Raw genomic sequence first — 27,416 nt, forward strand, 5'->3', positions numbered from 1 at the left:
CCAAATCCGAGACCATGGTCCTCAGTCGGAAAAGGGTGTTGTGCCCTCTCCTTGCCGGGGATGACATTCTGCCCCAAGTGGAGGAGTTGAAGTATATTGGAGTCTTGTTCACAATTGAGGGCAGGAGGGAGCGGGAGATCAACAGTCGGATTGTTGCCGTGTCTGCAGCGATAAGGACTCTGCACCGGTCCGTTGTGGTGAAGAAGGAGCTGAGCCGAAAGGTGAAGCTCTTGATTTACCAGTCGATCTATGCTCCTAACCTCACCCATGGTCATGAGCCGTGAGTTGTGACCGAAAGAACAAGATCCTGGATACAAGCAGCCGAAATGAGTTTCCGCCTCAGGGTGTCCGGGCTCTCTCTTAGAGACAGAGTGAGAAACTCGGTCATCCGGGAGGGACTCAGGGTCGAGCCGCTACTCCTCCGCGTTGAGAGGAACCAGCTGAGGTGGCTCGGGCATTTGGTTCGGAGGCCTCCTGGACACCTCCCCGGAGAGGTGCTGCGGGCATGTCCTTCCGTTGGGAGGCCCCAGGGACGACTCAGGACATGCTGGAGAGACTATGTCTCTTGGCTGCCCTGGGAACTGGCGCTGGAGGAGCCGGTTGAAATAGCCGGGAACATAGAAGTCTGGGCTTCCCTGCTAAAGCTACTGCGCCCGCGACCCAATCCCAGATTAAGCAATAGATAATGGATGGTTGGATAGTTGGATTGACCTGGTTTGAAGTGTGGCTATTCTGTTCCGTTCCATTCTACAACCCCTAGCAAAAGTATGGAATCACCAGTCTCGGACGAGCACTTACTCAGACATTTTACCTTGTAGAACAAACGTAGATAAAAAGCATTCAGAAACACTAAAAGACATGAATAAAAAACGTGGTGGTCAGTAAATGTTCATTTTAAAGAGCAAGTGCAGGGAAATATATATGGAATCACTCCATTCTGAGGAAAAAAGTATGGAATCATGAGAAACAAACAAAGAAATAACAATCAAAACACATCTCTAGTATTTAGTAGCACCACCTCTGGCTTTTATGACAGCTTGCAGTCTCTGAGGCTTGGACTTGATGAGTATTCTACATCAATTTGGTGCCAACTCTCTTTGATTGCAGTTGCCTGATCTTCCTTGCAGGTCGGAGCCTTGCTGTGGACCTTTTTTTTTTCAATTTCCACCACAGGTTATCAATAGGGTTGAGATCTGGGCTATTTGCAGGCCATGACAATGACTAGATGAGTCTTTCTCCAAGGAATGCTTTAAAAGTTTTAGCTCTGTGGCGTGATACATTGTCATCTTGGAAAATGACATATTTTCAGTTGAAGGGATAAGAAAGCGGTCTAAAACTTCAATGTAAACTTATGAATTTATTGAAGATTTAACCACAGCCATCTCCCAGTGCCTTTGCCTGACATGCAGCCCTATATCATCAAGGACTGAGGGAAATTTGATGTCTTTTTCAGGCAGTCATCTTTGTAAATCTCACTGGAACAGCACCAAACAAAAGTTCCAGCATCATCACCTTGTCAAATGCAGATTTTTGACTCTTGACTGGTGATTCCATACTTTTTGCTAGGGTTTGTAGTGTATTCTGTTCTACTCTATTCGAAACAAAAGTAATGCTATTAAAAATGACTAAAAACAGAAATACACTCTTGTTATGGCCCCAAATAACACTTGAACGTTGATGTCGTCGTGTGTAATGCCTGCCATTCACAACAATAGATGTCCAATTCATTTAAACTACCTATGAAAGCTCATATTTCAATGCCATTACGGCGCTCGCTCATCCACTTCTCTCTGTTTGTGGATACTTCAGAGTAAAAAGGAAATCAAGCAGCTCCCCATCCCCTCGTCCAAAGAAAAGAAAGAAGAAGAAGTCTGGCCGTCGAAGAAGTCGGTAGGTGGAAATATGTAAATTAGTCACCAAAAATACCAAAAAAACCAAAGTATGTCACTATTCTGTTTTTGTCCTTTAGGTTTGGCAGCTCATCACCCAATCGCAGTGAAAAGAAGAAAAAGAGTAGCAAGAAACACAAGCGCGACAGGTAATCTTTCAGTGCCATAGACGATGATAGACATCCTATCATCCTTACTCGTAAACGCTAGTAAACGTCCAATCCATTCGCTGTGGGAGGGTGGCAGCGAATGAATGATTTTTCATTCGCTGGCACCCTCCCACTTCAAATGGATTGGACATCTAATGCAGTAAAAAGCAGCCAATGAGTTAATGATGAGGGATTGTTTCACTCTTGCCCCTTTCATTTTTTACAATGGCCTTTCATGCATTTACCATATGTTGCTTTCGCTTGCTTGCCAGAGAAGAGAACGCTGAAGGGAAACAAAAGTTGCTAAGGAAGGAATGAAAGGACAGGGAAAATGAGGAGAGACAGGAAGGTGGAGGAATATAGTGAGGTGAGGAGGTAGAAGAAGCAAATGTGGAGAGAAATGATAGGAGGTAAGTAAGCAGGGGGAAAGGATATTCTTTCAGTGCCTCTTTCAGTGCCTTTGACGATGATAGACGTCCAAATGTGTGGCTCTAAATTAAAACTCTTTAAATGAGTTTGTCACAGGTAGACGTCCAACGTCCAAACTATTTGAAGTTGAAGGAGGGTGCAAATGCGTTTGACGTCTAGCGCTGTCAAAGGCAGCCAAAGAGTTAATGGGTGTGAAGAAAGAGATGGTGAGGTTTCTGGTTTAGTTTGTCTACATAATGTAGTTATCATTACCTATCTGCCTATATGTTTGTGTCTTTGCAGTAATACATACACATCACATTATACGCAAACAGTATGTCCAACCCAGTCACTGAAGCATCATCCTCTCCTTATGCACACTCCCACGCCCTAAGTAATTAGAATCCTGTCCCGTAATTTGTCATTATCTCAAGTGGCCCCAAATATACAGCTTTAACAACACACCTTCTGTATATGGAGGATTACACATCAGAAGAAAAATGAGCATTTTCTCTATTGCCAAACACAATCACATCCTGTTCCACACTTTTCAGCCACCCCCCTTTTGCCAGAGTCCCCATTGCTCCTCTCTTCGTTCACCTGAGTGGCACACTATCACTGCTCTGCAGTGCACATAGTGCTGTACGATATGACAAGATATATCGACAAAACTATATAAAACTTCTGTCGATATGTTACATCATCATTATCGCCATGAATAGACCCGTTCCTACACTGAACATTTTAGCCAGCAGATGGCACCCAGTTACATTGATTGGATTCCATATGTCATAGTCATACAGTTGGCACCTCTACATAAGACCTTGTTTGTAAGTCGAAATGGTCGTATGTCTAGCATTTTCCCATCAGAATACATTACTAATTCCATTAATTCGTTCCACAGTCTGATAACCTACACTAAGGGGCAGTTTACATGGCGATTCTGCAACACGAAGACGCAATGACTGAGTAGCGGAATTGCCTCGCGTGCATATGTTGTTGGCGAACACGAAAAATTCTGAATCCTGCCTCCAAAGTGAAGAATTCGATTGCGGGGGCTTGAGGGGGCTTGCTCAATATAATACATTCCAATATAAATAATATTTATTATTAATGTCCTTGTGTTAACTTAAAGTGCGTATGAAAGCATAAAAAAGTCTTATATAGCATTATTATATGAATTAGAATCATATTTTGAGACGATTCGACTATATACAACAATTTGGCAAAGCGCAGATGACGAGAAATTAGTGTTTAATCCGCCGTCTAGGCACGCCTACCATTATAGGGCTCTAGCGTCCCCAACAGGATGACGTCAGCGGGAGAATGGTGTTATCTGATTTAGCATGCAGCCCATTGAGGGGGGATTATTCATAACGAGGAAAATGCGACGATGAGAGCCGCAAAATGTCATTGTTTCAGTCTCTCTACTACAATATTCTTTTTATCGAAGTATTTTCCCAATTGCTAAATAAATGGTATGGTCATGACAAATAACAATTTGTGCTAAATGGAATATGAAATAATAAAAATGCATTTATTCAGTACGACATGGCAAAATTACTCCATAATGTTCAAAACTGTCGACTTCACCTTTAGTGTTGCACCTCCCGAACGGTATATTATGCCGCCGTAGTTAGTCAGGCTTTTGACATTTCCCTGCCCCCCGGCTTCCGCGAATTTAAACAAACCAAGAGGCGTGACAGCTAGCCGACATGCTAACCCAAACCGAGTGACGTCTCAGTCTTATTTTCACTTTCGAAGCGAAAAATCACACAAAACCAGCCCGGATCATGTCACACTGCCACGGTGTTGTCCATTGTCTTCACTGATCGCCAAACCGCCCGGCAGAGAGCAAATTACAGCTCGTTCCCCTGCTACTACGGACAGGAGAGCTTGCTGGGGAAGCAGCTGGAGAGTACCGCCGGACAAACCGGCCCACATTGGAGGAACGCGTAACTGCCACATGGTCAACACGAATCTAATGAAAAATAATGCTTTACTACTCGGCGACGATATAAACAAAGAGCGGCGTGCAGTTGTTGTGCAGCCAACATGACAGACAGAATGTGTCTTAGGAGATATTTTCTACCTGCCCATCCATGGTGAAACGAAAGTAAATAGTCCTTTATTTAAAGAAAGTTTGTCGTGTTTACTTTGCAATCGCTGTATTCGCGGCCATTTTTAACACAAAGTTGCAATTTCTGATGGGGTTGAAAATTTGACAGAACATCGGGCACTCGAAGAGGGCAATAAACCGAGTATAGTGCTCTCCTGGCGTGGGGACGTGCAACAAGCCGCCGGTGTCGTTGGCCGAGTCGACAAGGAGCATGTCAGCCACAAAATGCAAGCCACCTACGTATTAAAATGATCCCAGTATTTGACATTATTCAAAACACGATGTTTACTCACTTCCTTGTAAGTCCAATGGTCCCACAGTAGTAGGGCTTGTTTTGGCCAATATCCACCGGTGAATGGGAACCTTTTGAAACCCCAAAAAGGCTCACACACCTCTCCCTGGTGCGGCAAAATTTTTCTGCAGCCGTTTGGCTGGCGTGATGCGAAAAATAAATGAATTAATCCGCAAAATCAACTGAATCCTTAGTCCTTCTCATACAACAGCACGGCTGGACAGTGAAGACGACTCCTTCTGCTGTACATGTCACAGCGCCCTCTTTCTCAACTCAAAACTGGAGCCGGAAGTCACTCATTTTCATGGCGCGGGATTCCAAAAATTAAATAAACATAGCGATCGCTTCTACACACATTCAAGCAGTCCATTTCATTCAGGAGCATAAAATACCGTGGAAAATATGAAAGAAACATGCTTTTTGCTGCCACAGGCATTTTAATATTCAGCATTATTAAAATTCCAAATCACTCACGTATTACGAAATAATTCGATATCTTAACATTTGCGCAAAAATATGAATCCGACTGTTCCTCTTCTACTTACACTTGATAGTTTTAGGTTACAGCGTGACGTGATACATTTAACATCTGTAGCAAGTCAGTTTATTTCAAAAATCAAAAGTCAAAAATAACGTGAGTGGGTGGTAAATTTGTCATAATTGTTGTATATACTGTATCTGTTTGTTTTTCACAAACTAATTAAAAATTTATTATATCGTGGATTAGCATAATGTAAATGGCCGATATCGTGACAGATTTTTTTTTCCATATCGCACAGCACTATGTGTAAGTGTTGTTGATGCCTGAATTATGTATGGCTGAGGCACATGGAGAGAGCATAAAGGGTTCCACCTCAGGGACAGTCTCCCTTGTTGATCATCGCCCTTTTAAGCTGCGTGAGAGGCCTGAAATGGGGGAGGCTATATACATTCCTGGATATTTTCTGTGCAATAAAATTAATACAGCATGTTTATTATTAACAGCTTTTCAAAACAAATTACATTTGTGTCACCAGCACATGTACAGTACTGAGTTGTACAGCTTTGTTCAAAAACAATGACATCAACACTTCATATCAACCAATTCCCAGTGGGCTTCCTCCCAGGGGAAAATGATTTGCAACAATAATTCATATATCAGCCTGTGACAGTTTTATTACTCCTCTTTCACCTTTTCTTGCACTGCCACTCTGTGGCACGTACGTGTAAATCAGCAGGGGAGATGTGGGCCTCCTTTCCAAAATAGCAACAACTCCCACAGATGTTCTATAATCGCCATGGAAACAGTAATGAGGTTGATAGTGAGGTGCGTTAGATGGATCTGTCATTTAATGCGTGCCATTGACGACGCTAGACGTCCAATCCAGGTTGACTAGGAGGATCGATCATTCGCCCCTTTTAGTCAAAATACATTGGCCGTCTAGCGCCGTCAAATACAACTAAACTAGGTCTGCCGCGATTAATTGACCAATTAGAAAAGAGCCATAATTAACCACAATTTATTTTATTTTATTTTTTACATTTTTGCTTATTTTAAAAATAAAAAGGAAAAAAATCTCTTTTATAGTGTCCATAGACTTCACTATCCGTTGACGGGACACTGGGCTCGAGGCTGCTCCGTAGGGGGCCTATTTTCAAAAACTTTTAAATTCAAATATTTTCATAACCAAAGCCGCTAGCGACCTACAACTAAAACAGGCACCTCCCTTAGGTATATATGAGTCTCCATGAGCAGCGACATTAAAAAATTCAGTCGTTCTCTAATAGAATTCAAATTAATTATGTTAGAATAGCAAAACTTATAATGGCTATAAAATAGAGAATCACCTATATTTTCAGGATCAATATGTAACATATCTTATAAGTTCTTGCCTGAAATAGCGACTTAGGTTTTTTTTTTTTATTTTAAGTTTTCAACAGCTAATAAATCACTCAATTTTCACATCAGAAACTTCATACTTGAGGAAAGCTTGCAGAATCATCTTAGTTATAGTCAACAAAACCAAAATTTGCATTTTTCTAAATACAGTCACAACTTATTTAGGTTTAATTCCGGTGTAACTATTGCCTCAGCATGTCTTGCAGGCTATCTGGCCCCCGTCGTTTTTAGATTGAAATATTACATAAAATAATGCACGTGAATTTTTTTTTTTTTGTATGGACGTTGAAGTGTCTAAATTACTTTTTTGCCCATTGGCCGAAAATTACCAGATCATTTGAATATAAAGTTACGCTATTGTGTATGGATACAACACTGCAGCCCTCACAAAACAAAGAGCTTTTTAAGTTGAAAATTCTTGTACATAAATGTGTACATCCCGGAATTTCTATAGAAATGAACATAAAACCGCCCAGATTTTTGGTTAAAAGCAAAAAAAAAAAAACCCCAAAAAAACCAGGCAGTTATCATTCATTTTATTCAAGCTAAAGTTAAACTTGTGTAATCCAACTTGGAAAAGAGCTTTTTAAATTAAAAGTTCTTGTAAAAAAATATGTAAATCCTGGCCTGGCCCCCTACGGGAAGGCGTGGCGCAATGTCTGTAGGAGCTGTCTAGTCAACTGATGGTGAAGTCTATGTATAGTAATTCATTTAATTTTCTTTTTAAAAATAATTTATTTAGTTAATTTTTTTAATCAACAAAAAAGGGGGAAATTTGTAATCATTTTTTTCCTTGTTGGAAAGGACACCACTGTACTTGTTGTAAGTATCTTTGAATTGTTTTTAATTAGCTGAAAAAAATGAAATAACTAAATATTCTCTGATATTTGGACTACAGAATTTTTACATACATTTTATTTTAATGAAAAATGAAGTCCACGTGCATGATTTACTTTTGATGGTTTCAATGACGTGGTGGCAGTTTGACACACCTGACACAGGGACATGGTGTTTGGATAAGACCTGGCAAAAGTCATCCATTTCCCACGCATTATTTAAAAATCCACATTCATTTGCAGCTAATTAAAGGCCAGTCATTCTCCATCACAAATTCCAGCATGGAATTATTTTGTGGTTTAAAATGGATGTCGTCTAGTACACACGTGAATAATTCAGTTCAAAGCTGTCTAATAATAACCATGTTTACTTTTGTAGGTCAGCTTCAGGCTCCAGCAAAAAGAGAAGGTACAGGTATGTATCAGAAAAATAGAAGTTTGTCAGTTGTATTGTATACAAAAACATTTTCCAATCTAATGATATCCAATGGACGAACTGTAGGAACAAAGATGATAATAATGCTTGCTTTTGTTTGAATCTGTTGTAGTTTTAACCTGAAGTTGTAATTTGCACCATAGGATGAATTTTTTCCCCATTCACATTGAGACTTAAAATAATCAAGAACATACACAAAGGAACAATGTAACTTCACTCCAATTTCCTCAGACAATTGAAGAACAGGACATTCAACAGGGGTGCTGGAAGTCACTCATAGCAGGGGGTGCTGAGGATCTTTTTTGTTTTTCCCATCCAGAAAAAGCCGTTTTGGTCCAAATTGTCATGCTTGCGCTTTTTCTCCTCACAAACCCTGCACAATGGCAGTACACACGCATGGTGGGTAGTATCCGGACTACCATTAGGCTACTACAAAGACAGCGTTCTAGTTCACCTACAGTGTGTGTTGGAGGTTTTGTATTGGAAATAAAAGTGCCTGTGTATTAGGGCTGGGCGATATGGCTTTATCACAGTAAATTGAGCAGATTTACCTCACTAATGATAAATGACGATAAATTCGCCCAAGCGAACTGTTATATAATTTGAAAATCTGAATCAATGCATGAAATACAAATTTACCATTTCTCATTGATTTATTTACTTTATTTACATATTTTAAAAAATTGTACATGCAGTGTAAACATTAAGCATATAGAAATATCTTGTAAACTATAAGCATTCAAGTATGAACATTATAACAGCTTGTATGACTTGAAAAATGTACATTATAAATATCAATATCGCCACTGTGCAAAAATCTTATTGTAACACAAATGACGTCAAGCAAGAGGGGCTTGAACGGTACACTTCAAACAGACAACTTATTGTTAATGGCTGCTGTGACATGATTACTCAACACAAGTATTTACGTCAAGGTTTTAGTCCCCCCCAGAGCATTTTCTGAAATACATGCACAAACACATGCAACACACAAACTTTAAGCTATACTGCTCTAACTCTTATGCTAATGTAACCCCTGTAGAGTCTACAGGAATTTTTCCAATTGGGCACGTGCGCTTAGGTTCGTCTCTTGAAGGAAAATTTTGGTGTAACAAGAAGAATTTCGAACACAATAAATAACTGGAGCCACGAAAGGGTTAAAATTCAAAATTATAATGAAAAGAGAAAACTATGTACAAATATTTACAATATATTCACAATGACTGCCTATTAGAGCCGGCTCTCTAATATACAACAGTTCAGATTGGTGCCAGAAAAATAATAAATTAAAGTGTCCCTTCAAAATAAGTGAAGAGTGTCTCAATTTGGATGAAAATAAAAGTGCACTGTTCAGTTTTTATCCTATCCACTGCAGAAGCAGTTCGCAATCCTACCACACTGGAGAGGTAGGAAGTGAAGATTGTGCTCCTTGGGAAAAGGAAGCAGCCAGGTCCGTCAATCAAGGGTTAGCTCGCCATCCCCCTCTTCAGGGAGAATCCAGAATCCAAATCCAATTTAATTCAAGGTCCTCAAAAAAACTAGCCTGTACAAAACAAGGCTATTAAAATCTGATTCTTTTTCTAATTCCCAGCCAATGTTATTTTTAACATTAACTGCAGTTCAACTCAATTTGATAATTGGGTTGAGTCTGTTCTCATTTAAACAAATACAGAAATCACATTAAACATTGAAAAGAAAAATAAATGTTGCCATTGTCAGCAATTTAGTATCACAGACAATAGGAGTGCATATGGTTCAACTGCTGTGACTACATTATAGCACTTGACTGTAGTTCGCACATTTGAAGTAACTCACCAAGATGCTTTCAAAGAGCTCCACAAACTCCAGGCTCAAGGAACTCCGGTTCCACTCCCTTCTCTATTCGTCAACATATAGGATGACAATCATTTTACTGACTTTAGTCAACAATTAGTTGACAAATTCTTATTAACGGCCGAACTGGTCAGCTAATGCTAACGTTAGCGCCGATTAGCTCGATAGGCTAAACTTACCAAGGACGAGTAAACTGCACTTTTGCCTCACGCACACCGTCTCCAACTCAGCCCACGCTGATAAGGAAGTGCTACAAAGGGTAACTCGCTTTTTGGAGGGATTTTAACCATAAAATATCGAATAAATTCGTTCAGTGGCTCTCCTATGCAGCACCTCTGCTGGAGCAGCTCACACGCGGTCAATTGAAAAAAAAAGGGGGTTGGTCTCATTGCGTTGCTGGTAATTTTCCACTGGCCCTGTGCTACAGCAGAGGGGTGGAGACCCGTTTCGTCTATAATTCACATTTTGTGAATTAGATCATTTTTTAAACTAAAATAATTGAAATGCAAATAAAAAATTAAAAATATTAAGTTCCATCATGTTATTCAATTGAAAAGATTTACTCAATTATCCATCGGGTTACACTAATGAAACATTTAAGATTTTATAATGGCAGTAATGACACAGAATAAAGCAAGCACATACAAAAAAATAGCTGAGGCCATTTAACGGTCATATTATAGGCTAAACTTCTGGATTATGCTTTATGCTGAATGCTGTACCACCCCATTCCGCTCGGGCTCAAGGCCGTTCGTTGGCGGCCACCCCGGACAGACGCATGGGACAAAACGGGTGGACGAGCCCGCCTGCCTCGTGCCGTCACCCGTCGGGCCACATCGTAATTGTTATCAGAGAAATCACTTACTCGCACAAATGCAAAATAACGCGACATACTGATTGCTAGATGCAGTCGGTGGCCAATCCACTCATTGAGTTCAGCCGCTTCGACAATATTAGAGCCGCTGTCACAGTTGTTGATGGCGACTTTCTTGGCACCACACTATGAGCGTCCACTTTAATGCTATACTCGAAATGGTCTGGCTACCAGTAGCCATTTCACTATTATCCGACTCCATCATGTTCATTTGTAGCATTAGCCGCTAGCGTTAGCGTACCAGGCTTCTGTTTGTTTGATTTCCCGATAGCCCAATGGCTGCTTTTTTAAAGGGGAATGACCCTGGATGAAAATACTATTTTTTCCGTTTCATTAAAATACCGAATTTACCAACATGGTCAAAATTACGTCGGTCATCGTGGACCGTCTCGGTAACGGTAAATTTTCGGTAAACCGCCCGGCTCTACTGTGTATTTTAATGCAAATCCCCGCAGCTAGATGGCGCAATGACTAGATGGCGCAATGAAAAACAAACACATTAGAAAACTAAAGGGTGCAATAAGCCTCTGTTTAACACCCACTTTTCACAACACTCAAATAAATTGCACACGAATATCCAACAACGCTTTGCCCTGCGGTAGCTCAACAGCAACAACAACAAAAAATATGGCTACAATGCAAGCGATTTGAAGTTCTTCATGGTCTAAATTTTTAGCTAACTCTTCCCCGCTGGGCACTATTATAAATAAATCTTAATCATCTTCATTTTTTACCTCAAACTGAATTTCAGAAAATTTCAATGTTCATCTAAAGAAAAAAATAGGTAATTCGTTTTTGCGCCATGTTAAAGCCTCCTCTGTCAAGAGTTAACGTTTCCTTTCCAATAGCGCCTAACTCAACGTGACCTGGTAGCAAGCAACTTGTCAGGTGGTGACCAAAAAAAAAAAAAAAAAAAAAAAAAAAAAAAAAACTTTTCAACATATACTGTATATCTAATCCCCAAAGTTAAATACACTATTGTTTCAATACGTTTTATTTATTGATTTATTTTTACCCCCAAAAACAAAATCTACCAAAACTTTTTTACCCCCAACACTAGGTGGTGCTCCAGCACCCTCAGCATCCCACTTCCAGCGCCACTGACACTCAGTGCTTCATTTATTTTATTTGTTTATTTAATGATTGTCATTGGTATCAGAATGTACTAAATTTACTGCTCAAGATACTACATACTGCATCTTCATTTACTCTCTCTGTATCCTGTGCAGTAGGCTACATATTCACAAACTTCACCACACAATTTTCCTCCCACCCTCGGATAATTTAAAAGCTACATGGGGACCAAAATTACATTACATGCTAATCTCTCAGAAATATGTCTCTTATATTTTACCCCAAATGCAGCCCTTGTTTTGGATCATATTGTCCAGTGAGTGTATCTACAATATATTTTGTGCTCAAGGTTCTTATCTATGGTCTCGATCAGGAGTCGGCATCTGCTCTTCCTGGGATCTTATTTGTCCCTTATATTTGGATGAGGCAAATGGGAATGCAGGTTAAATGGAACCAATAGTTCTTATGTAGAAAAGTATTGCCCTCTCCTGGCAAAGGTGGTCAGTACAGCCTTGAACCAGGCTGTCTTGCCCCTTCGCAAGCAGTAACATGTTTTAAGCAAGGGCGTAGGTTTGCATAGGGACGGTAGGGACATAACTCTTCCAGCTTTTCAGGATGCTCAAATTGTCCCCACCAACTTTTAAGCGACCTTATTTACGTTATATAATGACTTTAGTTATATGTCATTTAGATTGTCTTCCCATATGTTTTAATTGTTGTAATTAACCCCACCATTATTAAGTGAATTATTTTCATTATGTGCAGACTTACATGTACCTCTTTTCACTTGGTGAATGTGCCGGTCCATTTTTCCCCCTCCTAAACGCTTATTTGATTGGCAGATGACTTGACGCCTCCAACAAACAAACACATACACACACACACATTAGATATCAGGGATATTAGAGAAAAAAATCCCAGCCAGTAGCAGCGACTGTAACAAATGTAAAAAGACATCAGTGTTGTGGAAGTGGGGAACACACCACTAATTTGGCTACTGAAAGCCTGACCTGCATCAGAGCTAGCATAACATTAAACTGTTTGAACTTGCTAACCTGCAAAACTTGAGTAGGAAGCTGCTTAGAGAGAAGGGTCCTCCTGTGTATGTGTTTTCTACTGTTAATGTTAAATTTACTGTGAGAAATGTAGTGAACCAAGGTCTACCCCCTTCTTCTCAATTTTACTTTTTGTTGTATTTAGGTGGTCTTAAAGCAGCCCACAGGAGCTTTCTTTTTTTTTTTTTTTTTTGTTCAGTTTGGTTGTGCTTGTGGACAAAAGCAGCAGTGTTTTACCTGAAGGACAGATCCATTTTTATTTTGAATTTTTTTGTTATTCCCTGACAAAGACGTTTTTCCAGTTTTATTTAATTTCTTTATTTAGACAATGTTAAGTGGTCTTAAGAGAAATGTACTTTTTTTTTTTTTTTTTAACGAGCTTGTATTCATTTTGTATGTTAATATAATTTTAATTATGTTCAAATAATGCAATTTAAATTTGCTCTTAAAATCTGGACATTTTTTCTGGAAGTTTTCAAAATGTTTCTTTGGTAGTTTTTGAAAACAAAGGTTTGAATTGAACAGTCTAGGCTGAACCAATACACATGAAAGTTAGTATAAATCAATACAGATTTATTTTGCATTGATAATTACGAATGTCCCGTCCCCAGCAAAAACTGTACATGCAGGTTATACTGTTATATCGTCCCTACCATTGTTAAGACCAAACCTACGCCCTTGGTTTTAAAGTCATACGAAAGAACCCTCACGAGCTGCAGCTTGCCGACCCCTTGTCTAGATCAAACACGTCACCATATTGCAAATTGACTTTTGTTGTCTGATTACAATTTATTGTGTAGTATAGTGAAGGGAGTATTATCGTTTTAAATGCAAAATCTTTAACAGTCTCTCACTATTTTTCAGGTCAGGCAGCCCAAAGGATAAACACAAAGACAAAACCAAACAGAAAAAGAGGTGAGACTCACAAAAAAAATGTTTATTGATTACATCCATAAAGCTATCCATCACTTCATTAATATTCCCATACATGTCCTTTTTATATTGACACTGCACATTTTGTACCAATGTAACAGCAGGTCTTTCTTACATTTGTATTTTCTTTTTATTTATTTATTTATTTTTGTCAGATTGTTTCGCACAGAATATTAAAGAGCGGAAAGCACCAATTGCTTTTTTCCCAGATGTTCAGTTCCCTTGGCTCAATCTGAAATTGTTCAGCTGTGCCTGCCCTTGCTTTATATAAAATCAGATGGATGACTGCATTCGCATACTATATGCATGTCCCATACAAATTCCTTCCCATTTTTGCACATGTACCTATTTGTCCGTGTGTGGCTGTTCATTTAGGTCTCCCGCTGAGACCCCCAGAAGGAGTGTGCAGCGCCAAGGCAGCTGTTGCAGCAGCCGCAGCGCCTCCGTGTCATCCACTGGGAGCACCTCCAAATCTCCCAGCAGGTATAGGTTCCGCAAATCACATACATATGCATCATTTTCTCACGTGGTATTACCCTCGTGCGTCACAAGCACTTATACTTCATTTACCGTAATTTCCGGACTATATAGTGGTTTATGAACCGCACCGGCCAAATTTCAAAATTTTAGAAACAAATCCAAATATATGTCGTACATGACTATAAGCCGCAGGTGTCCATGTCTTAACCTTGGATATTTACATAGATGTTACGCAAAAAATTTTGATTGATATATTTATTCACTAAATGAACTTGCATCAACGCCACCAACACGTGTTGTCTGAATGCTTATAAACTAACTTTAAAAAAAAACAAGTCACCCCAAAGATATATAATTCACTTCTGAACTTGGAGTGAATGAAATCCTCTTAAAAACGGTTAATGGCTAGCGCTAGCCCTTATATAGACCCTACCCACCGACGTCACAAAACCACGTGCTCGCTGTATGGTTCCGCCCACTTGTCCATCATTTTGTCTCTGTATTAGCATTGGTTTCAATTGATCCAGGAATTTAAAATGCATTTCATGGAAGACCCGGTGCTTTCTGATGCCGTAAACTCACTGGATGTGTTGCATAAAAGGCGTTATGTGGAAAAGCTTCGTTCTATACAGTCGCCAGATCCATATTTGATGCCCAAATCAATGTTTTACGACCCACTGTCTTCGCCCTGTCTGCCTGACATCTGCTACGCTGATATTTACAATTATCTTGTCCACACAAAATCAGCCTATTCTCACGAAAATTTTAAAAACTTCAAGAGCTTGGAGGCTTATAAATACTTCGTTGCTGGTTGGGTGAAACAGGTCCTCGTCCACGAAAATTCGGCAGGAATCTATCTTGTGCTTGGAAAGGTGAGTTACGAAATTTTCAATTCAAAATCTTTTGTTATTGCTAACATCCACTGTCAAGTCTAATGTATTTCATGTCGTTTGTCAATGGAGTTAAGGCTTTTAATGTTTATATGGTTTAGCGATAGCACTCTCACTACATACATACATGTATGTTGTCGGCGATTAGCCAGCAATGATCTTAATTGTGGTTATTTGTCAGCCCAAAACCCTCTAAGTATATCTTAAATGCATCTTACCGGATATAAAATGACTACTACATAGTCTGTGGTGATTTTTTGGTGCCCAGTTTTCACGTCGAATTGCAGCCGTCCATTTCGCTCTCCTCTTTGGATCCCTCGGAATACGGTAAAACTACCAACAGCCACACACGCCTTCACCATTTTGATTATTAATGTTAAGGAGCAGAAAAACACGCCGTAAATAGGAGGAATGTACGTAGCCGTAACAGGTTAACACTATGTTTTGACGGACAATTGGGCGGTACCATTCAGGAGAGCGGAGTTGTGACGTCACGTGGGTAGGGTCTATAGCAGCGTTGTTGTAATATACTGTGACAATCAAGTTCTCCAAGTGCCAGTTGAAAACGGCTAATGAACGCTAGCTTCGCGTTCTCTTGTCGTAGCAAATAGTGAAAGCCCATCATTTAAAATTGTTCTTTTGTGACAGCATATAGTATCAGATGAAGCCCCACTCATCTATAAAAAAAAAAATAAAAGTTTTTGCGTAAGGCTGGCAAGTTTCTGGCAAGCTTTATCGGTGCAAGCGTAGCAGCTAAGAGCTAAGTCATGGCAAAATTTGGAAAGCCATTCGTTTAAAATATGTCTAATCCAATTTTTTAATTTTAAACAAGATAATATGAAGTTCGTTTGTCCCAAAAAAGAAAAAAAAAATCATAAATAAGCCGCTTCTTTATAAAAGCCTCAAACAGTGAGAAAAAAGTAGCAGTTTACAGTCCGAAAAATATGGTACTTTAAAATTTAAAATGAAGCTCTGTGGTCATTCTTATAACTCGTTGCCTGCCAATGACCACAGTAGATGTCCGATTGATTTCAAGTGAGAGGACTGGCTGTGAATGCTCACTTTTCAATTAGGGCTGCAGCTATGGATTATTTTATTAATCAATCTATCAACTAGTTAGTTCGAATAATCAGTCGGATTAGGAACATATAATGCATTACAGAATCAATTTTAAGAGATGTAAAATAAAGGCTTGCTAAGATTGCTCTTTCAAAAGAGCATTAAATGCGAATACAGTACAAAATAAAATTCTCGTGGGTTTCTTTAAACTATGCAGAATTGCACTTTCATTCAAAAATAAATTAAAATACCTGAGCTTAAGCACAAACGGTATAAAAATAAATAAATAAATAAGGATCTAAGTACGGTACAATAAAAGAACAATTGGCTGACTTGCATTGCAAATTTTTTTTTTTTACAATGTTCTTAACAAGTTGTTCAAACACATATTCTCACAAGAAAACTGCTAAATATACAGTGATACCTCTACATACGAAGCTAATTCGTTCCAGGACCTTGTTTGTATTTCGAAATGGTCGTATTTCGAGCAGGATTTTCCCATAAGAATACATTATATTTCCATTAACTCGCTCCACATCCCGAAAACCTACTCTAAATACTTAATAAATACTGCTGGTACTATTGCAAATAGCAGTTACACGGAGCAAAACAAATAAATTATTAACAAAAATCAGAATAATAATATAATAATTATAATAATGATTATATCTGTAATAATGTAACCAATCGGGTTCTAAAATGGCAGAGGTATTTTTGTGTGGTGTACCTGAACGCACCACATGGTTGAAGTGTCAGAGTGAGGGTGGACTTTTTGCTTTTACTTTACATGTTCAGCTGCGACAGATAGTAGACGTGATGTATTGTACAAGTTCTGAAATAAATGAGCAAAATCTAAGGAAGCTGATGATTTCTTTAGCGATTTTAAAGTTGATTACAATTGTCACCTTAACTTATAAAGACAGGTGCACGGAGGAGGACCGCCAAAATCATAGATCGTCTACGACGTAATGTTGAGCCAGTTCACGGATGCAAACCCACGCTCATACAGTGGGGCAAATAAGTATTTAGTCAACCACAAATTGTGCAATTTCTCCTACTTGAAAAGATTAGAGAAGCCTGTAATTGTCAACATGGGTAAACATCAACCATGATAGACAGAATGTGGAAAAAAAAAAACAGAAAATCACATTGTTTGAATTTTTAAGAATTTATTTCCAAATTAGAGTGGAAAATAAGTATTTTGTCACCTACAAACAAGCAAGATTTCTGGCTGTCAAAGAGGTCTAACTTCTACTAACGAGGCTCCACTCGTTACCTATATTAATGGCACCTGTTTTAACTCATTACCGCTATAAAAGACACCTGTCCACCACCTCAGTCAGTCACACTCTAAACTCCACTATGGGCAAGACCAAAGAGCTGTCGAAGGACACCAGAGACAAAATTGTAGACCTGCACCAGGCTGGGAAGACTGAATCTGCAATAGGTAAAACGCTTGGTGCAAAGAAATCAATTCTTAGCTTATAGTCTTATAGACACCCCCACCCCCATTCTCCTCTTTCACTGGCCAATAGGCCTCCACATGGTGTAAACCGGAAATACATCTCGCTGACGATAGCACCAGCATATTAGTAACTAGTTTAGATGTTCAATGTATTTCCTGTTGTTGTTTGTGTATGTGTTTCTTTTCTTCTCTTGTATTTCTTTTCTTCTGTCCCCCCATAATCCCTTCCTGTTCGCTGCTTTGTCATAATAAAAAGGTATTTTGAATGATCACAATGGGAGTATGTCAGACTCTCAATGTGAAACATTAAAACTGTTCAGAATCCGGGCACTTAGACTTCCATTCTCTGTGTCAAACAGCTGAACAGGACAGGTTTAAAAAAAAAAAAAAAAGAAATCAATTATGGGAGCAATTATGAGAAAATGGAAGACATACAAGACCACTGATAATCTCCTTCGATCTGGGGCTCCATGCAAGATCTCACCCTGTGGCGTCAAAATGATAACAAGAACGGTGAGCAAAAATCCCAGAACCACACGGGGGGGGGGACCTAGTGAATGACCTACAGAGAGCTGGGACCACAGTAACAAAGGCTACTATCAGTAACATAATGCGCCGCCAGGGACTCAAAACCTGCTATGCCAGACGTGTCCCCCTGCTGAAGAAAGTACACGTCCAGGCCCATCTGCGGTTTGCTAGAGAGCATTTGAATGCTCCAGAAGAGGACTGGGAGAATCTGTTATGGTCAGATGAAACCAAAATCGAACTTTTTGGCAGAAACACAGGTGCTCGTATTTGGAGGAGAAAGAATACTGAATTGCATCCGAAGAACACAATAGCCACTGTGAAGCATGGGGGTGGAAACATCATCAATTGAAAGTCTGTGTTGCCCAACAACAGCCCCAAAACATCACTTCGCTAGAGGTGATCTGCATAGACGAATGGGCCAAAATACCAGCAACAGTGTATGAAAAGCTTGTGAAGAGTTACAGAAAACGTTTGGCCTCCGTTATTGCAATCAAAGCGTACATAACAAGGTATTGAGATGAAATTTTGGTATTGACCAAATACTTATTTTCCACCATGATTTGCAAAGTCTTTAAAAATCAAACAATGTGATTTTCTGTTTTTTTTTCCACATTCTGTCTCTCATGGTTAAGGTTTACCCATGTTAACAATTACAGGCCTCTCTAATATTTTCAATTGGGAAAGCTTGCACAATTAGTGGTTGACTAAATACTTATTTGCCCCACTGTATTTTCCCATCATTTCCATCTTTATTTCAATGGTAAGCCACACCTTTTACCTTTATTCACCACCTGCACTAACATTGTTGGAACCCATGTTGATTTCTCTCACAAGAAATCCGTGCGCCTGTCTTGCGGGAAGGCAAACTACGGCGCTGTGACAGATAGAAACAAGTAGCGAGTCAAATTTTACGTCGGATGTGGAAAAGATCGTGTGTCGAAGCGATCGTATGTCGAGGTACCACTGTACATATAAGCTAAATTACGAATGCATTAAATGAGACCTTTGTTGCTACAAGAGGGGAGTGTATCCACCCAAATCAATAAAACTAAATGCAAACACTTTCAAAACCTTTAAAACCCCACTCTAATGAAACGAATCCTCGAAGCAGCAAAATTTGATTCGATGCTTTTTTCTAATCGAATTACTCGAGTTAATCGATTAATGTTTGCAGCACTAGTTTCAATGCGTTTGACGGCGCAAGTCGTCCAATTTTTTTTAACTGGGAGGCCTTATCGCAGTGGCAGCTAATGAATTCAATGGTTGGGATTGATTTTTTTCTCATATTGTAATGTTCATTTCACATGAGTTTTGTAAAAAAAAAAAAAAGTAACAATAAGTTTGTTCACTGGTAGCCATCCAATCCATTTGAAGCGGGAGGGTGGCAGTGAATTAACATTTGTTCATTCGCTACCAACCCTTCCCAAACTTCAAATGGATTGGACGGCTAGCTCAGTCAATGGCAGCCAAGGAGTTAACAACTTCTTTGCCTCTCCTGGTCTGTTGCTGTCACTAATACAAGCAGTATTCTGTTTTTGTAATGTACCAGAAATAAATTGTAGCTTTTGGCTGGGCTCTTCCAGACTGAACTCCAAGCACAAGAAGGATGGAAAGAAGGCAGAGAGCACGTCGTTATCCCCGGGCCGCAACAGTCCCTCCGTTTGGCACAACGGCGACCACACCCAGCGTCACAATTGCCACAAAGCCGGCAGACTCAACCACACAGAGGGCGATAAGGTGCAAGATGTATGTGATCTCTTCTTTTCTACTCTTTTAACCTCTCCCTCCCCAACCTGCCTTTATTCCCTAACTTGAAACTTTATTCTTTTCGTGAATAATTCATAGGTTACAGGGCACATGATTGTCCTTTTATGTGATGTGTAGAAATTGCTGCTTTGTTTCTGGCTTTCTTTTGACTCCTCTGCCATCTTGTTCATCGTTCTCGTTGTTTGGAGGCAACACACACGAGGGGTCCTTGAATAGGTGCGCGCAAGCGTGTGTGAATGTGTGAGTGTGTTCCACATTGATCTTCTGAGGACAGAATTAGCATATTTTCTTTACATAAAAACTGTCTTGGAACACTGCGATCCCAGAATAATGAGGAAAACAACATGGTTCTCTTTGAGGCATATGAAAGTAATGAAGAAAGCAATAAATAATTTGTAGCAGGAATGTCTATTAAAAGTAGTGAAGTTTTGTAAAATGAAAATTTCTCTGACTAGGCAATTGATATTTAAAGCTATCTGTGATCAAATATTCTAAATTATTCCGTTATCCATTCAGTAGTAATTTCACTGCAAATTGTGTTACTTCTGCTATTATCCCAGTCCTTCAACTCATTGGCTGCCATTCACAGTGTGAGACGTCCAGTCCATTTTGACCGGGCGGCGCGGAAAAAAAACATATGTTTATTGGACGTCTAGCGCCGTCTATGGCACTGACACATAAGCATTCACAGCCAACCTCTCATTTTAAATAAATTGGACATCTGTTTTTGTCAATGGCAGGCAATGCGTTAAAAACTATGGAACGGGAAAAAAAAAAAAAACTTTAGAGTGTTAGTAGAGGATATAACAACTATTTATAAACAGTTTTTTGTTTTTTTTTATAATGTTATTTACTCATAAAAACTAAGAAGTAACATTTATAAAATACAAACAAGATTAATAAAATATTTATATTTATGATTGATACCTGGTGTCCTCATATTTGGACACTTTTTTTGTCGTGTAGGCCACACCATAGACTTCACTATCAGTTGACAGGACACTGGGCTCAGGGCCGATCCGTAGGGGGCCTATTTTCAAAAACTTAAAATTCAAATGTTTTCAAAACCAAAGCAGCTATAACCTAAAACCAAAACAGGCACATCCCTTAGGCATATATGAGTCTCCATGAGCAGTGTCATCAAACAATTCAAAGTCGTTCCCTAATAAAATCCCGATTAATTATTATTTTTTTGTACAAGTATAACAAAACCTGGCTATAAAAATGGTTATAAAATTCTCAAATTTTATGCTAGATGCACAAAAATCTTTAAATGCAGAGATAATCACATAATTTTCTGGCTCAATAGCAACATTTTAACATATCAATTTTTTTTCCCAAAATACCAACTTAATTTTTTTTTTTTTTTTTTTGTGTGCAAATATTCAAGAGCTAATAAATCACTCAATTTTCACATCAGATACTTAATACTTGAGGAAAGCATGCATCCTCTTAATTTTACTCAACAAAGGCAAAATTAGCATTTTTCTATATACAATCACAACTAATTTAGGTTGAATCCCGATTTTACTATTGCCTCAGCATGTCTTGCAGGCTATGTGGCCCTCGTCGTTTTTAGATCGAAATGTTACCTAAAATGAAACGTGAAATCCGTAGAGAAAAAAATGTATGGACGCACAAATGTCTAAATAACTAATTTTTTGCTAAAAAACGGACAGTTGGCCGAAAATTACCTGATCATTTGAATGTAAAGTTACGCTCTTGTGTATGGATACAACATGGCGGCCATCACAAAATGAAAAGCTTTTTAAGTTGAAAATTCTTTTAAAAATAAATGCGTACATCCCAGAATTTCTCTAGATAAGAACATAGAACAGTCTAGATTCTTGGTTAAAAGCAAAAAACAAGGCAGTTATCATTCATTTTTTGTAAATATTTCAAGCTAAAGTTACGCTAATTTTTTCCATGCATATTTTTCACAACGTTTCATGCATGCACGTAGATATTTTATATACTAATTACCTTGAATCCTCGACCAAATCACTCTTGAGACACTCCTGCCTGCTTGTACGCAGTAAAACATTCGTCCTTTTTCCGCCTAAATCCGCCGTTTGAACGCAGCATGTATTTGAGTTTATCACAGTGAAAGCCAACTCACTGTTCTAGGTCGGCCCCCTACGGGAAGGTGTGACACGATTTCTGTGGGAGCTGTCTTGTCAACTGATGTTACTATTGTGACTTACATGACACAAAATGTAATGTCCACATACTAGTCCTTCTCAAAAAGTTAGCATATTGTGATTGAGTTAATTATTTTCTGTAATGTACTGATAAACATTAGACTTTCATATATTTTAGATTTATTATACACAACTGAAGTAGTGCAAGCCTTTTATTGTTTTAACATTGATGATTTTGGCAAAAAAGTCAAGAAAAACCGAAAATCCCTATCTAAAAAAATTAGCATATTTCATCCGACCAGTGCAAAAAAGTGTTTTTTAATACAAAAAAAGTCAACCTTCAATTAATTATATCAGCTATGCACTCAATACTTGGTCGGGAATCCTTTTGCAGAAATGACTGCTTCAGTGCGGCGTGGCGTGGAGGCAATCAGCCTGTGGCACTGCTGAGGTGTTATGGAGGACCAGGATGCTTTGATAGCAGCCTTAAACTCATCCACAGTGTTGGGTCTGGTGGCTCTCAACTTCCTCTTCACAATATCCCACAGATTCAGTCTATGGGGTTCAGGTCAGGAGAGTTGGCAGGCCAATTGAGCACAGTAATGCCATGGTCAGTAAACCATTTACCAGTGGTTTTGGCACTGTGAGCAGGTGCCAGGTCGTGCTGAAAAATGAAATCTTCATCTCCATAAAGCTTTTCAGCAGATGGAAGAATGAAGTACTCCAAAATCTCCTGATAGCTAGTTGCATTGACCCTGCCCTTGATAAAACACAGTAGACCAACACCAGCAGTTGACATGGCACCCCAGACCATCACTGACTGTGGGTACTTGACACTGGACTTCAGGCATTTTGGCATTTCCTTCTCCCAAACTCGGGCACCTTGATTTCCAAATGACATGCAAAATTTGCTTTCATGTGAAAAAAGTACTTTGGACCACTGAGCAACAGTCCAGTGCTGCTTCTCTGTAGCCCAGGTCAGGCGCTTCTGCCATTTACAGCACACGCCTGTGCACGGTGGCTCTGGAGGTTTCTACTCCAGACTTGGTCCACTGTTTCTGCAGGTCCCCCAAGGTCTGGTATCGGTCCTTCTGCACAATCTTTCTTAGGGTGCGGTCACCTCTTCTGGTTGTGCAGCGTTTCCTGCAACACTTTTTCCTTCCCACAGACTTCCCACTGAGGTGCCTTGATACAGCACTCTGGGAACAGCCTATTCGCTCAGAAATTTCTTTTTGTGTCTAAGCCTTCTGGACAGCAGTCAGGTCGGCAGTCTTGCCCATGATTGCGGTTTTGAGTAATGAACCAGGATGGGAGTTTTTAAAAGCCTCCGGAATCGTTCGCAGGGGTTTGAGTTAATTCGTTGATTAGGATGATTAGGTTAGTAGCTTCTTCAGAGTACCTTTTCATAATGTGCTAGTTTTTTGAGATAGGGATTTTTGGGTTTTCTTGACTTTTTTTTTTTTTTTAAATCAAAATCATCAATATTAAAACAATAAATGGCTTGAACTACGTCAGTTGTGTGTAATGAATCTAAAATAAATGAAAGTCTAATGTTTATCAGTACATTACAGAAATTAATGAACTTTGTCACAATATGTTAATTTTTTGAAAAGGACTAGTATGTGGACGTTAGGTCTTCATGGGGTTAAAGTCATGTATGAATATTCATCGGTTGTCAGGCTTTCCAGTTCAAATGGGCTGGTTCCTAAAGCAATCAAGTGTCATAATACACTTGCAGTACAGAGCATGACTTTAATATGAATCCATGTGTTTTGTACAAAAGTAAAAAAACGGAAAGGAATCCACTTTGACTTATGTCAAAAAGCTCGAGTTAAAATATGCCCCGACCTTTACAATTTCAAGCTCACGCTAATAATAAAACTTAAAATTAATCTTTGAAGGTACAACTGACAAACAGCTCTATCATATTCACTAGTTTAAAAAATAGCACATCTAAAATATAGCCCTTAACTTGTGTATTAGACCCACATCTCCACACGCAGACTCATTTTTTTTCTCTTATATGATAATAGTAAGCTTCTCCTAAGGTCTTTAAAACTGGAGTGGCGCTGTCGCACCGCTTCCTTTGTTTTGTATTCTTGCATGTCTTCTGAGGCCTCATTTGATCTGTCTGCTTCCGCCATTCATTCTTCTTTTCTTAATCCCTTAATCAGTTTAAACGTCATTTAACAATGAATAAACTCCCAAATGTCTCTCTTGTTTATATAAAAAGCACTCAAATGCTTTGGAGCTGGACCAAGTAGGTTAACTGGGTACGTGGAATCGTTTCTTCTTGTCAATCCAGTTGTCTTTCTGTCAAATTCAAGCGCTGCTCAGTCATAGATCCTCCTCTCCTCCAGGGGCATTACAGCAGTTCATTTATTAGGCACCTTTCCATATCAGTGTGCATGTTGCCTCTAGGTGGCAGTATATTCTCAGTGTCTGAATATTGTCTCTCGATACACCAATAATGTTGGGGGAGGGGCAAACGAGCTTTGAAAAAAAGTGAATACTTATCATAATGAGGTGTTGTGAACTTCCAGTAAAAGGGAAGTTATGCGTGAAAATATCTGGAAGAAATGAATTTTGTTGTGTGGATCTGCGTTTGGGTCTGTCTCATCCCAAATTATTCTGGGATGTTTTCCAAGGGGAGATGTAGAATGGTATGATGCATGATCAGAAAATTATTATTATATATGTTATATTATACACTTAATAGATGAAAAATATGATGCATTGCAGTGTCATGTTTTGATATCACTAAAAACATTTGGAAAATGGGTGTAATTCTTTAATATACATTTTACATCCATTCAACTTATTCACCGCCATTGACTGGAATGGTTGGCATTGAATGATCATGTTTCAGTGTCATTGATGGCTACAGATATACAATCTATTTTGGCTTTGATATCATTGATATCGTCATTAATTCGTGACAATAGGCATTATATTAAAAGATTTGATGTCCATCGCCATCAATGGCATTGAATGAGTTATGTGTGCCTTATAGTCCAAAAAATCGGTAAGTGTGCGAGAAGGTTTAACAAAATGAACACTAAGTGTCATTTGTTCATGTCCTGTTGCTCTACATTTTATAGGGTACCAGGGATAGAAAGACATGTAGTTCTTAAAAGATAAATGTTAGTCCGAGTTATAATAATTTGATATAAAAAACCCTCTTAATGTTTTTTTTGTAATTAATTTTGTAAAAGTTTAAATCAAGAAATAAACTAGTAGCTCGGCATTGTAGTTGATGTCGCAGTGCGATGACGTTACATGGCCACGCTGCCGTACTTCACAGTGTCACTCTTTAACTATGTAAGGTAGTGATTTAAATACACCACAAGGTGTCAATGGCGAGTTTTAAATTAATAAGAGATCAAGCCAATGAGTGCGTTTTGTCCCTCGTAGTCTCCTGATAAGTGCGGGTCCATTGTGAATTACGTTAATTTCTGTGTCTTCAAAACAAACAAGACTCCTGATAATGGCTCTCGGAATCAAAGTTTGTATATTGTGACTGAATATTGCCATCCAGTGTATTTGTTGAGCTAAACGAGTTGGTAAAATGTTTAAATAGTTTGACCAAAGTCTGAGTATGTTTTATGTGTATTTTGCATATCTATTTTGATTGTGAATTTGTGAATGCCAGTTCTCTTTGCATTGTTGTTTAGCTGTGAGAGAATAGGATGTCAGTATTGCAGATTGAAGCGCTTCTCTTTTTGTGAATATTATTTTTTTGAGAGATATGAATATTAATTTTGTTGTATTTTAGCTAGACTCTTGGGACATGGAATGTCACCTCTCTGGCGGGGAAGGAGCCCGAGCTGGTGTGTGAGGCAGAGGAGTTCCAACTAGATATAGTTGGACTCTCCTCCACACACAGTTTGGGTTCTGATACCAGTCTTCTCAAGAGGGGTTGGACCCTCTTCCACTCTGGAGTTGCCCACGGTGAGAGGCACCGAGCAGGTGTGGGCATACTGGTGGACACCAGCAGTAAGGGATGCTGTCAAGCTGAAGAAGGAGGCCTATCGGGCCTTTTTGGCCTGTGGGACTCCGGAGGCAGCTGACAGGTACCGGCTGGCCAAGCGGACTGCGGCTTCGGCGGTCGCCGAGGCAAAAACTCGGACATGGGAGGAGTTCGGCGAGGCCATGGAAAACGACTTCCGGACGGCTTCGAGGAAATTCTGGTCCACCATCCGGCGTCTGAGGAGAGGAAAGCAGTGCACCATTAACACTGTGTATAGTGAAGATGGTGTACTGCTGACCTCGACTCGGGACTTTGGAGTCGGTGGGGAGAATACTTCGAAGCCCTCCTCAATTCCACCGACATGCCTTCCTTTGAGGAAGCAGAGTCTGGGACTCTGAGGTGGGCTCTTCAATCTCTGGGGTTGAAGTCACTGAGGCGGTTGGTAAGCTCCTCGCTGGCAAGGCCCCGGGGGTACATGAGATCCGCCCGGAGTTCCTAAAGGCTCTGGATGTTGTAGGGCTGTCATGGCTGACACGCCTCTACAACATCGCGTGGACATCGGGGACAGTGCCTCTGGATTGGCAGACCGGGGTGGGGATCACACTCCTCAGCCTCCCCGGTGAAGTCTATTCAGGGGTGCTGGAGAGGAGGGTCCGTCAGGAAGTCGAATCTCGGATTCAGGAGGAGCAGTGTGGTTTTCGTCCCGGCCGTGGAACAGTGGACCAGCTCTACACCCTCGGCAGGGTCCTCGAGGTTGCATGGGAGTTCGCCCAACCAGTCTACATGTGTTTTGTGGATTTGGAGAAGGCGTTCGATCCTGTGCCTTGGGGAGTCCTGTGGAGGGTGCTCCGGGAGTACGGGGTACTGAGCCCCTTGGTAAGGGCTGTTCGGTCCCTGTACGACCGGTGTCAGAGTCTGGTCCGCATTGCCGGCAGTAAGTCGAATTCGTTCCCAGTGAGGATTGGACTCCGCCAAGGCTGCCCTTTGTCACCGATTGTGTTCATAATTTTTATGGACAGAATTTCTAGGCGCAGCCGAAGCGTTGAGGGTGTCCGGTTTGGTGGCCTCAGCATTGAATCTCTGCTTTTTGCAGATGATGTGGTGCTGTTGGCTTCATCAAGCCGTGACCTCCAACTCTCACTGGGGCGGTTTGCAGCAGAGTGTGAAACGGTTGGGATGAAGATCAGCACCTCCAAATCCGAGACCATGGTCCTCAGCCGGAAAAGGGTGGCATGACCTCTCCGGGTCGGGGATGAGATCCTGCCCCAAGTGGAGGAGTTCAAGTATCTTGGGGTCTTGTTCACGAGTGAGAGTAGGAGGGAGCGGGAGATTGATAGGC

General features: G+C 39.9%; 1 protein-coding gene across 2 annotated transcripts in view; it reads left to right on the forward strand.

Annotated features, from left to right (window-relative positions):
- The window catches only part of srrm3 (serine/arginine repetitive matrix 3), a 125,697-nt gene that overhangs the window by 72,960 nt on the left and 25,321 nt on the right, over positions 1-27,416 (forward strand). For both annotated transcript variants that reach the window (XM_057820169.1, XM_057820170.1), the window contains exons 5-10: positions 1,810-1,890; positions 1,970-2,038; positions 7,952-7,987; positions 13,709-13,759; positions 14,153-14,260; positions 19,783-19,945. In XM_057820169.1, the coding sequence (XP_057676152.1) occupies positions 1,810-1,890; positions 1,970-2,038; positions 7,952-7,987; positions 13,709-13,759; positions 14,153-14,260; positions 19,783-19,945 (508 nt within the window). The remainder of the gene's footprint in view (positions 1-1,809; positions 1,891-1,969; positions 2,039-7,951; positions 7,988-13,708; positions 13,760-14,152; positions 14,261-19,782; positions 19,946-27,416) is intronic.

Source organism: Corythoichthys intestinalis, chromosome 18, assembly GCF_030265065.1.
Source record: "Corythoichthys intestinalis isolate RoL2023-P3 chromosome 18, ASM3026506v1, whole genome shotgun sequence".
In the NCBI taxonomy this organism is placed as follows: Eukaryota; Metazoa; Chordata; class Actinopteri; order Syngnathiformes; family Syngnathidae; genus Corythoichthys; species Corythoichthys intestinalis.